Source organism: Nicotiana sylvestris, chromosome 8, assembly GCF_000393655.2.
Source record: "Nicotiana sylvestris chromosome 8, ASM39365v2, whole genome shotgun sequence".
NCBI lineage: Eukaryota > Viridiplantae > Streptophyta > Magnoliopsida > Solanales > Solanaceae > Nicotiana > Nicotiana sylvestris.
The window spans coordinates 171,239,664-171,254,856 of NC_091064.1; the positions used below are offsets into that span (position 1 = coordinate 171,239,664).

At 35.8% G+C, this 15,193-nt stretch overlaps 1 protein-coding gene across 1 annotated transcript; it reads left to right on the plus strand.

The window, feature by feature from the left end:
- Positions 1-8,970: 8,970 nt before the first annotated feature.
- LOC104235254 (mediator of RNA polymerase II transcription subunit 10b-like) lies at positions 8,971-12,859 on the plus strand. Its single transcript, XM_009788975.2, has 5 exons — positions 8,971-9,423; positions 9,511-9,591; positions 9,673-9,775; positions 11,295-11,384; positions 12,493-12,859. Exons 1-5 carry the CDS (start codon positions 9,179-9,181, stop codon positions 12,562-12,564), a joined length of 591 nt encoding a protein of 196 aa, XP_009787277.1. The 5' UTR covers positions 8,971-9,178; the 3' UTR covers positions 12,565-12,859.
- Positions 12,860-15,193: the final 2,334 nt, after the last annotated feature.

Genomic DNA, 15,193 nt, shown 5'->3' on the forward strand with positions numbered 1-15,193 from the left:
CTCAATATAATCTTAGAACGAGTCCTAAAATTCTCAAACCTAGACGGGGTAAAAGTATTTCTATTTACAGAGATGCAAGAGAAGAGGCACGTACTCAACTGCTCACTAGCATTATACAAATGCTCGATGGACATCAGGCCACCCCAGGACCCAACGGTGGGAAACAGGGCAATGATATCAGTGCCTGCATTGAGAAGGAACCCAATACTAGGGCAGTGAGGGAAAACGGGGAGCCACCAAATCAAAACCTTAATGTCTCTATGAATCGACCAACTAATATCATCATTTGGAATATAAGAGGTGGTAATAATGAAAACGTTAAAAGAAATATCAGGGAAATGGTCGACACTCATAAACCATGCATGGTGGCTTTAGTGGAAACTAGAATGGGTAGCCATGTTGAACTGCTTAACGACTTTGGACTTACGGAGATGATAGAGGTTCCATCTGATGGCCAGACAGGAGGAATTGTGATACTATACAACCACGAGGTGGTGACTGTCCAAAACTTTGTCCGTAGAAATCAAGAAATCCATGCAACGATTGAGGTACTTCCTATACGTAAACTATGGCTTTTTAGTACAATATATGCTAGTACTGATATCTATAATAGAAATACTATATGGGAAAACCTAGAGAATATTAGTAGAAATCATATAGGCCCTTGGATGGTGGGAGGGGATTTCAATGATGTTTTTAGTTCTAATGATAAGTTTGGAGGCAGACCTCTCAATGACTCTAGAGCCAAATTCCTTTGGTCTAAACTTAATAGTTGTAAACTCATTGATCTTGGATTCAAGGGATACAAATTTACTTGGTCTAACCATAGGCATAAAAATAAAGGTCTAATAATGGAAATGTTGGATAAAGTATTTGGGAATGATGAATGGATAGATTTATTCCCTAAAAGTTCAATAATTCACCTTCCTAAAACTTACTCGGATCACAACCCTATCCTAGTTGAACTAATACCTAGAATTAGAACCCTCCATAAACAACCCTTTAGACTAGAAACATTTTGGTGCAAACACCCGAAATTTCTACCTATAGTGAGAGACAATTGGTGTGACCCAAACTTCCTTAGAGCTAGTCATAATTTTGTTCAATGCATAAGATATTGGAAAGCTAGAACATTTGGTGATATTATGGGAAAAAAGCGTAAATTTTTAGCTCGTCTAAATGGTATACAAAATTCAAAAAAGTATGCTACAAGCATTTTGCTACAAAACCTTGAAAAGGACTTAAAAAGTGACTATAATGATCTTCTGATGATAGAGGAAGATTATTAGAAAATAAGATCTAGGGTAATGTGGCTATATGAAGGTGACTCTAATACAAAAAATTTTCACATTTGTTCCTCAAATAGGAAGAGACGAAATAAGATAATTTTTTTTTAAAATGATGCTGGAAATTCGATCAATGATCCCCTTTTAATTATGTCTTATGTCCAAAATTATTTTGAAAATATTTTCACCACTTCTCACATCAATACAAGTAGGAAAAATCCTCTAAACCATAGTTCAAATATTGGTCTTGTAAACCTTAGTACATTAGATAGACCCTTGCTAGACATAGAAATCAAAAGGGCCATTTTTTCTTTCAAAGCTTTTACAGCTCCAGGACCTGATGGACTCCACCCTTTTTTTTTACCAAAAATACTGGAATATTATAGGCCCTTCAGTTGTGAAACTATGTCATGACATTTTAATACGCAAGTAATCCCCCTATTATTAACAAAACCTATGTTTGTCTAATACACAAAATTCCAAATGCTAACAACATTAGGAATTTTAGGCCAATTGGACTCTGTAACACCATTACAAAATAATCACAAAAATTCTAGCAAATAGGCTAAAACCATTCCTAGATCACCTAATTAGCCGCTTTCAATCTAGCTTCATGAAAATAGAAGAGCTTCTGATAATGTCGTCATTATCCAAGACCTAGTTTTAAACTTAAAGAAATTAAAAGGAAAACAAGGTCAAATGATCCTTAAAATTGATTTGGAAAAGGCTTTTGATCGACTTGAGCGGTCCTTTGTACACATACCCTCCAGTATTTCAAATTTCCCCCCAAATTCTCAAAACTCCTATTAAATTGTATCTCAACAAGTTCAATAGCAGTCCTAGTTAATGGCTCCATTACAAACTCTTTTGAGCCAAGTAGGGGGATTAGGAAAGGGGACCCCATTTCTCCCTATAGCTTCATCCTTTGTTTGGAAATGCTTCCAAGATACATAAACCATCAAGTAGATATTAGGAATTGGGATCCAATAACCACAGGGAGGAATTGTCCAAATTTTTCCCACTTATTCTTCGCAGATGATCTCACTTTGATGGCCAAAGCCAATAAAAAATCATGCCACACCATCAAGGTAGGGCTAGACTATTTCAGGATAAAAAATTAACCTTACCAAATCAAAAATTATGTTTTCAAAAAATTGTTCTGAAACTGTCGTAAAGGATATTACTCACATACTAGGAATTAAAAAAAGTGAGTCCTTTGGTACTTACCTAGAGTTCCCTATCTTAAATAACTACCCTAGACCAAGGGACTACCAATTTATTGTGGATAAAATGAGATCCAAACTAGTTGCTTGGAAAATAAAATTCATAAATATAGCAGGTAGAACAACACTCTCACATTCTTGTTTAAATTCAATACCTAACCACTATATGCAATACACTTTACTGACGAAAAAGACCCTTAATAAAATAGATAAGGTACAAAGAGATTTCATTTGGGGGTCTACAAATGAGAGAAAACAAAATTCACCTTATAAGTTGGTCTACCATTTTCCAATCAAAAACAAATGTAGGTCTTGGTATCCATAGTGTAAATTCAAAAAATTTATGCACATTAGCTAGTATGGTATGGAGAATGCTCACCAATGCTACCTCTCCTTGGGATACTCTATTAATCTCTTCTTATGCTTCAAGTAATGCCAATAATAAAAATTCTTTCATTTGGAAAAGCATTAAAAAGGGTTGGGATTTATGCTCTAAAGAAATTATTTGGTCTCCTCACATCTTCTCTAACATGAACAATGGGAAACCAATTGGATCCCAAAGGTAGGAAGTCTAAGGGAAACAGTGGAAGGACCACTCCAAAAAAGGGATCAATCTTTAAAACTAAAAGACTTATTTAATGGAGAAAAATGAGACTTTGATAAAATTTCTCTTAATATTCCAAACAATATTAAGGAAATCATTAGTAAGGTTAGAATTCGGCTAAAGGGACCAAGAAGTGATATTCATATATGGCCACTAACTACTAAAGATTTTTTCACAACCAAATCATGCTACAACTTATTAGAGCCTCCTAAAAACAACCTAGTAGATTTCCAATGGATTTGGAACCTTAATTGTCCCAACAAAATAAAATTCTTTATGTGGCAATGCCTCCATAATAGGATTCCCAGTAGACAATATCTGGCACGAATTGGCTTAAATGTCGATCCAATGTGCCTGGTATGTAGAAATAACGAAGAAGAATCTATAACCCATATTTTCTTTAATTGCAAGGCGATCAAACCTTTTTGGGATAATGTTGGGTGGCATCAATACTATAAAGCACCAAGTGGCCACTGGCTGAACCAATTGAAATCTTTTAACTACCCAATTAGGAACACTTTTATAAATTGGCCCTTTTCTTTCCTTTTATTATATGGTACACTTGGATAAATAGAAATAATAACAACCATAATAACACGACTACTCCCATCAATGGTAATTTTATTATTCAAAAGGCTACTGAATATAAACTCCTCACTGAAAAAAATATGTACACTCCTCCAAAAATTCACATCAAAATTGCATGGCAAAAACCACCAAAAGGATGATCTAAACTTAATATTGATGCTAGCTTTGACAGTGTTACACAAAAATGTGGATTGGGAGGTATTTTCAGGGATGCCAAAGGACACTGGATTGTGGATTTTGGTAAACAATCATATGCAGGTGGTTCACTAGAAGCGGAGATAAAAGCTCTACTAGAGGGACTCAAAATGGCTGAGGAATGGAGAATATACCCGCTTGTTGTGAGCACGTGATTTTTGCCCTATATGAATTATTCCCATAGATTCAACAAAATAATTTTTCTTCATTATTTGCAATCTCGTAGATTTTCGTAGCATTTTTGTTATTGTTTGCATTTGTCTCTATATGTTTATTTTATTCATGAAAATACAAAAATACACTGCATTTGTGTTTAGGATTTATTTTCACATTTTAAGGTTAATCATTAAATTAGATGTTTTATTAAAAATGAAAATCACAAAATTGGTTTAATTCTGCATTTCCAGCATTTTAATTATAAATCAATAATTTCCCTTTTAATTTAGAAATAATTAATTCTTGTAAATATTATATTAGGTTTTTAGCTTAATTTAGTAAATTAATTATTTTTAAGAGTTTTAATTTAGGTTAATTAATTAAAAGGGGAAAAGAAAAACAATTAAATAAAAGATAAGGAATGGAAATGAAGGAATGGAATTTGGGCCAAAATTAATTGAACTGTATCTATGCCCAAACATTTTGTCCTGGAACCCACCCAATTTTGGCCCAAACCCGCCCCAATATCCGGTCCAGCCCCACCGCCCAACCAAACGACGCCATTTGATATCCCCAGATCTGAGCCGTTGATCTCTTTCAATCCAACGGAAGGGAACTAGTTTTCCGTTAGTATATTAGTGTCCAAACGCACCCCCTAACCCCCTCATCGTCTCTTTAACAGAAACCCCAACCTACAAACCCTAATGACGTCGCCCCATTTCCACCGCCTTAGCCCGGCGGCGCCACCTCAAATCCACACCAGATTCACACCATAACACCCTCATCCCCCCTCATGTCGAATCCGTCGTTGGTTTTCCTCGAATCACCATGGAACTCGTCGAATCTTTAATTGGAAGTTAAGACCAAAAACTTAACTTCTCCCAAATCACTCCCAAATTGATATCCGAAACCCCAACACCTCCCTCAGGTTGAATCCACAAATATTTTCCCTCGAATGTCCCTTGAGCTTCTCGAATCTTAGAGTAAGGCATAACCCTAAAGCCCCAATTCCTCCCACTCAAGACCTTTGTGAAGAGTTCAGGTTCGGTCAGACTTTATTCGTGCATTTTGTTAAAAACACATGATTAATCTCTGATTGAGCCGAGATTCTGAAGATTCAAAGTTCTTCTGCATTTCTTACGGTATAGGCTGTTTTTAGGTATGATGTCTTTAATTTCTGAGTTCGAATTTTTTGAGCTCCTTTGTTGTCTGTTTCTGTTCTTGTGTGTGAATTTCGATTTTTTTTATTCTCTGATCTTCTGATACTTTGAACTTTTTGCATGTTTACCCATTTTGAGTTAATTAGTGTTTCTGAGCCTGAATTTTAGTTTAAATGGGTTTGCCCTTATATTTGGGCTTTTAAAGCTTTGGGTCAAAAACCTGTTGTTTCTGTTCCATCTTCTTCTTCCTCTTTTCTTTGAATTCCTCTATAAGACCTCGAGTCAAGCTGGGCTCAAAAGAAAAGGTCTGGCCCAGAGATTACAAGCCGAGACCCGCTAAGTAAATTTGGGTCAACTTGACCCAGTTGGTTTAAAAGGTAAATGGTAGTTGTTTAAAGGGTAGTTTGGGAAATTGGGGGTAGGGAATCTTTTGATAACTGTCTAGGAAGCTTCCTAGAAGCTGAAAAAGGCCTTACTTGGCCAGCAAGTCAGAAGTTTAGGGATTAAGCAGCAAAAATGAGAATTGAAAAGGGATTAAGGGAGTGAATATTAAAATCTAAGGTCTGCCCTAGTCCCTTGCTTATAAAGGCACCCTAAACTTTCCTTTCAAGGCAGACCAAAAAAAAGACCCAAGAGATAAAAGTTCTAAAAAAACAAATGGCTGAAAAATTACTGTTCCATTGAGTTTTCTTCTGTAATTTTGAGGTTTTCAACTTTCTGAACCAATTTTTGATTTGCCTGGGTTAGAAATGGATTGAACTCGGTTATTATTTAAAATTCCAATTGGTTCTAGTTGTTTGGTTTGGTTAGCTGCATCCTCTGATGATTTAGAATTTCTGGAAAAACTGATGAACTTGTACATCTGAGTAGAAAAATGGTTTAAGCTTGTTTTGAATCAGTTTTCTGAAGATCCCTTCCTGTTCCATTGGTTTATCCTGGGCTGTTCGCCATTCGTTTGGTCAAATTTGAGCTAACTGCTGTTGCTTACTGCTGATTTCTCATTTTCTGTTTTCTTTTTGCTTCCTAGGTATTTCTCTATCTCTGAGCAACAAGCAGATGTTGACTATGTGATTCAAGTGAAATCTGATGAAATGCAAGCCATATTTACTTAGTTTTCTTTATGTTTCTTCTATTGCCTTCCATGTTCTGTAGTTAGAACTTAAATTGCAAGTGTAAGGTTAGACTTTTACCTTTACTGTTTGCATACCTTGAATCTGCGAGCAAACCTGTTGCTTGTAATGAACTTTGGACTCTAGTCTTAAAATAAGTTTGGGTGTGTCGAGTAAGGGAGCTGTTAGAACTTTGCAACAAAGGTTTAATATCATGATTTGGGTTGGAGATTTTGTTTGGTTTATGCTCAAGATCATTCATGTTCTAGCTTTGGCTTTACTTGAATTCATTGAAAGGCTAAGTGTTGGCTGTTGATTCCTCCTCTACTGTTTGGAGTTTATAAATGTAGAGATGAACACTCATTTGTCTCCATAATGACAAGTTGTTGGTTTGCTTGCATAGAATAGGTTCTATTAGTACGAGAGTTATTTGAGGTTTAAATTATCTGAGGCTTTGAAAGTTAAGGTTGCCTATTGCATAGTTATTAAAATTGGATCTTCAATTGTTCTCCAAATGCATGTCATATAAATTGGAAGCTTAGCTAATAATAAAAACTCAGAATTAAGTACTAGTTCAATTTCATACTTTCACATGATTTTTTGGGTTGATTGGTGCTTAACCGATCTTATACTAACAATGGATTTCTGAAATCTGGGCTTAGGTTGGCCCAGCAAAGAACGACCCTCTTCGGACTCGTGTTGTGCGTCTTGAGTCCTTGATTTTGTTCTTTGAGGATTGGGTTCACCTTGGGCCCAAGTTGGAAAAGACTTGTAAGAACTGGTTATGTGTTTTGTACCGTGTGGGTTTGTTTAGCTCTGTCGGCCCAAGTTCCTTCGTCTGATTAGCTGTTGAGGAAGTAACTTTTCTTTAGATAATGGCTCGTTAAATAAAATGCCTAGGGGTAGTTAGTTAAGTTGAGCTTTGGCATAAAGGCATTTCGAGTCCTTTTAGTTTTTTTCTTTAATCAACTAGTTTTCTTAAAATAATTTGAGGTGCGCCATAATTAGATAACTCATAGCTTATGGCCCTCATTTAATTAACATGTGAATTCTTAGAATTCGAGGCGTGTCATTTAGCGAATTTTTATGGCCCTTGCAAAGTTGCAAACGCGTAGTTGCTTTAGGTGCGTGATTTTAATAATTTACCTTCCTAAACTCGGGTGCGCATTTATGTGACCCAAATCCAAATCTCAATGATGTTAAAATATGTCAAATACCACGGGTACATTTATGTGACGTGGTTTGAGACGTGTTTTAATAACGTTGCAATTTTCTCTGAAAAATGAATAAAAGCGGTTGATAAGTTAAAATTGAACCACAGGCTAAACATGTATTAAAATCAGATAATAGGCCAATAATAACAGTTGAGCGACCGTGCTAGAACTACGAAATTCGGGAATGCCTAACACCTTCTCCCGGGTTAACAGAATTCCTTATCCGGATTTCTGGTTCGCGGACTGTAATACAGAGTCAATCTTTTCCTCGATTCGGGATTTGAACCGGTGACTTGGGACACCATAAATTATCCCAAGTGGTGACTCTGAATTTTAAATAAAAATAATCCCGTTTCGATTGTCCTTTAATTGGAAAAACTCCCTTATATATACCCCTTTCGGGGGGTGTAGGTAAAAAGGAGGTGTGACACTTGTAATAGAGACAGATTCTGTGGAGGCTATCCAATCCATCCTACAGGGCAATAGGTTATATGACGATATTGTTAATGAATGCAGGTGGTTAATGCACCAACAGAAGGAGATAATCCTCCAGCACACATTCAGGCAAGGAAATAATGCAGCTCATCACATGGCAAGAAAGGCAAAGGATCAATTGGAAGGCAATAAGACTTTTGTTAAAGCTCCACCTTATGTAAAATATTTTGTGGAAAAGGAACTACTGAAACATTATGTTTTTGACAAATTTCTATCTTATGATGCTTGTAATACTCTAGCAAGCCAAGGTAATCAAAGTGTCCTTAGAGACACCAAGTATGCGTACAATGTACTGAACCCTACTTAATTACTAATATATATATTTCCCGTTTGCTAAAAAAAAATAGCTAAAACGTTGAACTTCACTCCCTATTCGAATAAGGGAAGGATTCATATTACAAAATTGGAGTACGTTGCAGAAATTCTATTTACTTCAAATTAAGTACTACTAAATATTGGACAATACTAAATAGTACAAAGGTCGTAACAATTAATTAATTTTTCGGGATATTTTTGTCGAACAAAATTTAGAGATACTCAAACCCCTTTCGAATACTTTTGGTACGGTTGTACTTGCTTTGTATTATGCTAATATTATCATTGTACGGACAGGGGTTCCAATTTCTCACCTTTAATATGGTTCTGTGTAGGAATTTACAGTCGTGTAGTTTAATCGAAAAAGAACTTCATCCTTGGATAGTTTTTTAAATATTATAAATATATCCACCTTTAACTTGCTTTATTAAACAAATATTTTAGCTACTTAAGGGCATAAAAGTCTAGTAATATTATGAAAATATTTTCGTCGTTCAATATTTAGTGTAAATTATTTGTGTTTTTATAATATATATATATATATATATATATATATATATATATAAAAGAAATAAAAAATATTTATAGTGAAAGGTATATATAACCTGAATTTGAAAATAAGTTTACTTAATTTTTTTTATATTTATTATTCAATCAATCTTACTTATACGAGGCATATAGCAAATTGAGTTGGTCCTAGCTCGATTAACCGACCAAACCTATATCTAGCACATCGCAATAAGTGACTAGCAAAGCAAAACCATCTATTCTCCAATTCGCAGTTCTCTTTGCGTCTATCCGCTGATCGGTTTTGCAAATCCAAACATAAGCACATGGACTCATCGCAGAATAACTTTGTCGGCGGCAACGGATTAATAAACCCTAAATCCAACGACGCATCACCCGCCGATTCGACGGCCGCCGCTGCTTCCACCGCCGGTTCACCAGCCGAGGAGTCAAAACAAAATCTCAATCAAGTCATAAATTCAATCGACAAAACCCTAGGAATTCTCCACCAGCTTTATCTCACCGTCTCTTCTTACAATGTTTCGTCTCAACTTCCCCTTCTCCAACGTCTGTACGTATAATTCTCTTTTAGCTTTGTACTTTCGATAATCTTAAATTCATGTGCCTTTTCTTTATTGCTTTAATTTTTTATTTTTAGGAATAATCTTGTGCTGGAGCTGGATAATATGGCGAAATTGGGAGAAAAATGCAATATTCAAGTGCCTATGGAGGTTCTGAAGTAATATACTTGTTTATGCTAAACTTTCTTTTGCTATTATGTTTTAATTTTGGTATTCATATGTGGTAATTTTTGTTATAGCTTGATTGATGATGGGAAGAATCCAGATGAATTTACGAGGGATGTGTTGAATAGTTGCATTGCCAAGAACCAAGTCACTAAGGGGAAAACAGATGCATTCAAGGTTATTTTTCACTTCAATGCCTGTAATACTGTTTAGAGTGTACCTTTGGCCTAATTGGTTCCTGGAAGTCTTAGAAATTTGGATTTGTATTTGGCTGTCTCAGTTTGACCTGAACCTTATTTTGGACAATTTATTGTGTTTTGTGCTTGTTTTAGCTACCTAAAGATCCTGAGGGAGAAAATGACCGGTGACAGAGTGTAAGATCAGTTGTATGTCATTTGGAGATAAAAAGTAGTCACAAAGAAGAGTATGCTAAATAAACAAGAAAAATATCATATAGAAATGAACTGGTAAAAGTTTAATAAGAATGGAAGGAAGGAGAGAGGCCTTTACCAAAAAGTGTGACACTTCTCATCTAAATGGTCGCGGAAACTTGTATTACTTCTAGTTCAAATACTAAGGACCTATGAAATGCCCCTTCTTTCTGAGTCATTTTTACTAACATATGCAATGGAGAAACATGATATAATATAATTGTCTTAGTGTACCTATATTCCAGACGGTCTTATGGACGTTGATGCCCATATAAAAATAAACCATTGAGTTTTCGCTCCTTGCTTTCTTGATCTGTTTTATGGAAAAAGATATGTTTGAGCGGTGTTCTAGTTTTTGCGCATCTCCTTATTGCTCTCAGACCAAATTTAAAGCTCAAATTTAAAATATTTGTCAATTAAATAATTGTTTGAAGTTATTTTTGTTTTTTCTTGATTAAAAAAATAACTGCTTGAATGGTTTAGGGTTGGAAAGAATCTGAAGCTCTTAGAGCTAATCTAAAGCTCACTGAATAGATTTATTGAATGATGGAATGAGTTTGATTGGAAAAAAATTGGATAGTGGGGATTCTTATAGCCGTGCGCAGCTAGTTTACGGTTCAGGCTTACTTCTTATTGTTTTTCTCGTAACTGCTCGAATGGAAAGAGCTAGTCCTGCAACAGCTAAAGACTTCTACAATTAATGAAACAAGGAAAATAATCAATCCAATTTAAAATGATATTACTACTGAAAAAATTTACTTCATTCCGCTATAGTGCTGCACGGATAGTGCCTGTTAGAAGATATTCCTATAAGAACCTTCTGATATGCACTGGGAACTTTTACTGTGCAGGTTTAATAGGGAAAAAGGTGGAAACACTCATTAGGTTTATCATTTTGTCTTCGGCGTTCAACCTTGAGAGCGTAGACTTGAGGATAACTTTTGATATGCTACTTATCTCTCCCTCCCACTCCAAACCCCCTCTTCCCTTGCCTTAGGAAAATTTATATTGATCTTATTTACTGTTTTATCTTCTCGTGCGAATTTCTCTTCGGGAAAATCTCTTCCTAATGCTAACCTTGACCTTGCTGCGGATTATATGACAGCAACTACTAGTCTACTACTCTAACTTCTTTGCACTGATTGCATTGTTGGATTCCTTCAACTGTGGTTTTCATTCTAGGGCCTTTTCCTTTGTTTTACTAGAGTTTTCCGTCCAATTTTGAAAAGCCTGGAATGTATAACTTATTTTCTCTTTTGTCACAGGGTTTGCGAGGGCATCTCCTGGAGGGGCTTGAACAGGCTTTCCCTGAGGAAGTGGAAGCTTATAGAGAGATTCGTGCAGCTTCTGCAGCCGTAAGTTTCATTTGCTTGTTCAACACTGCAAATGTTATGAGCATTTCAAATTAATATAGCGAGTGTATATCTATGAATAGCTGAAAGGTTTATGCTCCCTTGGTGACCATCTTACAGATTCAGCACAAATTACTTGATTTAGGAGATGTAGATGACCTTTTTCTAGAAATGTAAAGTCCTCTCATTGCCTGGGTTAGTGAAGGCCTGATCTCTTCTAGGATTATTTGGGAATGTTGAGACTCCATCTAAGGATGATGTTACCTTACAATGTACCGGAAAAAAAAGAATGTCAATTATCTTTCTGATGGGTCCTCAGATGCAGAGAATAAGGAAAATGCCTGAAGCTAGGCGGTTAATTTTTGATAGTTAAAAAAGTGTTAGTTGGTCACACCCTCATCTAAAAGTTTTAGCTGCTAGATAGAGGATGCATTTTTGCAACACACGCCCATGCAGGGTTGACTCTTTCTTTTCCTTTTTTAATTCTGGGGGGCCAAGCACACTGAAGTTCTTTCCGGTAATGGGTAGTGATGTGACTTGAGCCCAGGTTGTCTGCATAGATACCATGTTAAAATGTGTGACCACTTCATCTAAAAGCTTAAGCTATTAGATTGCGGGTATATTTATTTTTTTTAAGTTTGCAAAGGTAGGTTGTGGTGGTGGTTCTTAGTATGTTCCCCTCCTTTCCTGTGGAACAATTAACTGGTTTTATATAAATGTTAGATTGTATGCTTAGATCAAATTTCCTAAGTGAGGAATATTAGGAATTTATGCCCTCTGGAAATTATAGCTGGACAAAGTCAGTGCTGGAATTTCAGTTTGCAGTTTTTTGTGCAGCTTGACAGCATTGCAGTGTTAATTCAAGGAACATTCACTGCTTATCAAAAGAATTTGTCTTATAAGGTTTCACGATATAATCTCTGTGAGATTGATGCATCATTGAGAAGTATTTTTTGAAAGACTGCTATATACTTATTGTCTTGTTCAATTTTTTATGACACTGGGTAGTTGATATGCTTCTACCATAGAGCTGTTCTTGAAACTTTTGCCTATGTTATTGCTAGTTTCTGGTTGTCATAGCAAACATTTTATGTTGTTTCCATATGAGCAGGAAGCAAAACGCTTGGCTCAAGCACAAAGTCTGTTATCAAATGGAGACGTTAAGGTGAAGCCTGAAATTTAACAGCTACCTAGATGATGGAATTTGTATTTTCTAAGGTTATTTAGCTTGTTATAGAATTTAAAATGTATGTAATAGATCTACATATCACGATCAGTTTCATGATGATCTTCGTTGTCACTGAATGATGAAACATTGCATTATGTATAATCAACGTCCCCTCTGCTGCCCTCACCAGTGGAACTTCCAGAATAGAAAAGATTTAATTTGTGCAAACCAAGGTGGATTGGTTAATTGTAGACATTGCTGTTTTTATTAGATGTGACATGTGGAAGGGTGGGAGAAGAATGTTACTCGACTTTCTCTGGTTTCTTCTTAATGCATCTATTGCGTTCCTGAATAATGTTTTATGTGATCATGTCGTCTCTGATGAATGTTAATAAGCCTTTGAGGTCATTAAAATTACTATTTAGTTTTTCTCTGAATTCCATGCACCATACAGTTCAGGAAATTGACCTCATCAAATCCACCACCTCACCTGGACCTGAAAATGGTTGCATGAGCCTATTTTCTCATATGGTTAAAACTGCACCTTGGTGGACCTAACATCCTGACATCAGTTAATGTTGCCCTAATCCAGGTGACTTACTAAGTTCCCCTTTGTATGGCGAGAGATTGCAGAGACAGGAGTATACTAGTTTTGGGACTTGGAGTTGAGTAACCAATAGAGCGAAGATAGCTAACTTCTGGAAGTTAGGATTGGAGCCTTTCCGGGGTGGGGTTTTGGGGGGGGGGGGTGAAACCAATAAAATTTCCGTTATGGTGACCAATAATTGATATATATTCAAAGTAATGCAATTATCTAAATATTTAAGATTTAGAAATTACTCTCCAGGGGTGTCACCTGTCCAAGGAACGGGTACTAGTTTCGTGTGTGCAACTCGTTTAGATATTGAGCAATGAGCAACCACAAAAGCGAGAAAACCACTTTTACAGGCAATGATCAGTGCCGAGATTTCTCGCATTGGCAATTAAACTGTATTCAGCAAAATAATCCATGTACAAGCCCGTCGACCATGCGCTCTTGACTCATTAGGAAATGAGTTTCTAATATAGTACATTTAGGTAAAAATCTCTTAGGAAATAGCCCATGAATCGTAAGCTATATACCTGCCAGTGTTGTTACCGCAATTTTCATGGCCCAAAACATACAGCATCTCTTCAATCCAAGTATTCATGTTCTAATCTGGGTTGATATGACCTATGAGAATTCTTGGGCATGTAGTTTGAAGTGTTCTGGAAAAACTATTTCTGCATCCAAGTACTTTGGAGTATGTGAGAGAAATAACCTTAGTTAGACATCTTAAGTTTAGATGGTGCTTTTTTATGATTAGTTTCACCAATGGTTCGGTTAAAAATTTAACATTTTTTTTTTTTGGCGTTGGGATGACCAATTACGAGGAAAGGAAAAACGAAAATCAGAGTGATAATTCAAAAACTAATTTTCTACCTCTAGGATGCACCAAGTAGTAGTTGCTGTAATTCTCAACTATCTTACGTTGAAGTATCTAATCTAATGAAAGGATTTTCTCTCCTCCGTTGCAGTTAGTATTTGCCCTAGCATAGACAGTTATCGCTCATATATGAGGGTGGAGAAATCTCAACCCTAAACCTTACACGTAGCAAATTACTAGTACTTGAACTTCTGTTATAGTTATATATTTATGCTGTATGCAATAATAAAAACTAAAAAGAACGAAAAGAAGAAAACAACGTAATACAAAGAGCACATATGAGTTGATAAAAGAATAGTATATTGTTCATCGTACGGGGTATTTTTTAGGACACGTAAAAGCAATAGCATGAGCACCAAAGGAATGTAAAAGTTCTCGTTCAAATTTTAAAATTACTTGGGTTCTCAAATACGTCGGGTCGGGTCAAAATTGAGTAAAATACTACTTATGTTATGACTTATTCTACCACTAAATTGTGCGTAGTTGGAATTCCTTTACCATTAATTACAAGTACTAGGTATGAGTTCTAAGAATAGATAACTTCTTAGTAGGAAGTGTTGTATGTCCACTTTTCGTGCCAGACTCGAACCCAAATTAATCGGACCAATGAGTTTTAAATACTGGAAGCATATTAAAGAACCTATTCCACCCACAATATGGTCAGGTCAAATGTGAGTTGATTAACGGGTTGGAACGTTAAATCTTTTAGCGTAGAAATTGCGTGGGGTAGCCACTATTTAAGGTGGTATTTATTTTTTATTCAGAAATTCTAGTGTTGAGCAAAAATAGCCACTACTCTATTAAAATTAATATGAAAAGATATTTTTACCCTTTCTTCCATTGCTTTTCTTCCCAAACCCTCGCTTCTCTCTCAAGTTCGATACCCACTCATTTTTCGTTTTCTTTCCAGGAGATATCCTAGTTTCAATTTCGTTTTCTTTCCACGAGATATTTTTACCCTTTTTATTCATTATGCTTTGCTTTCTATCAGAATGTCATTTTTATTGACATTTAAAGAAAAAGGCAAATGTGCAAGGTCACAACAGAATGTGTTAGACCATTTGAACGAGAATTCACCAATTTGAGTTTTCACTTTTTTGACTCTAATTACAGATATCTAAGTCTTTATGTGTTAACCAAAGATCTTGGAATTATTGGCATGGAAACTAAGATTTCAA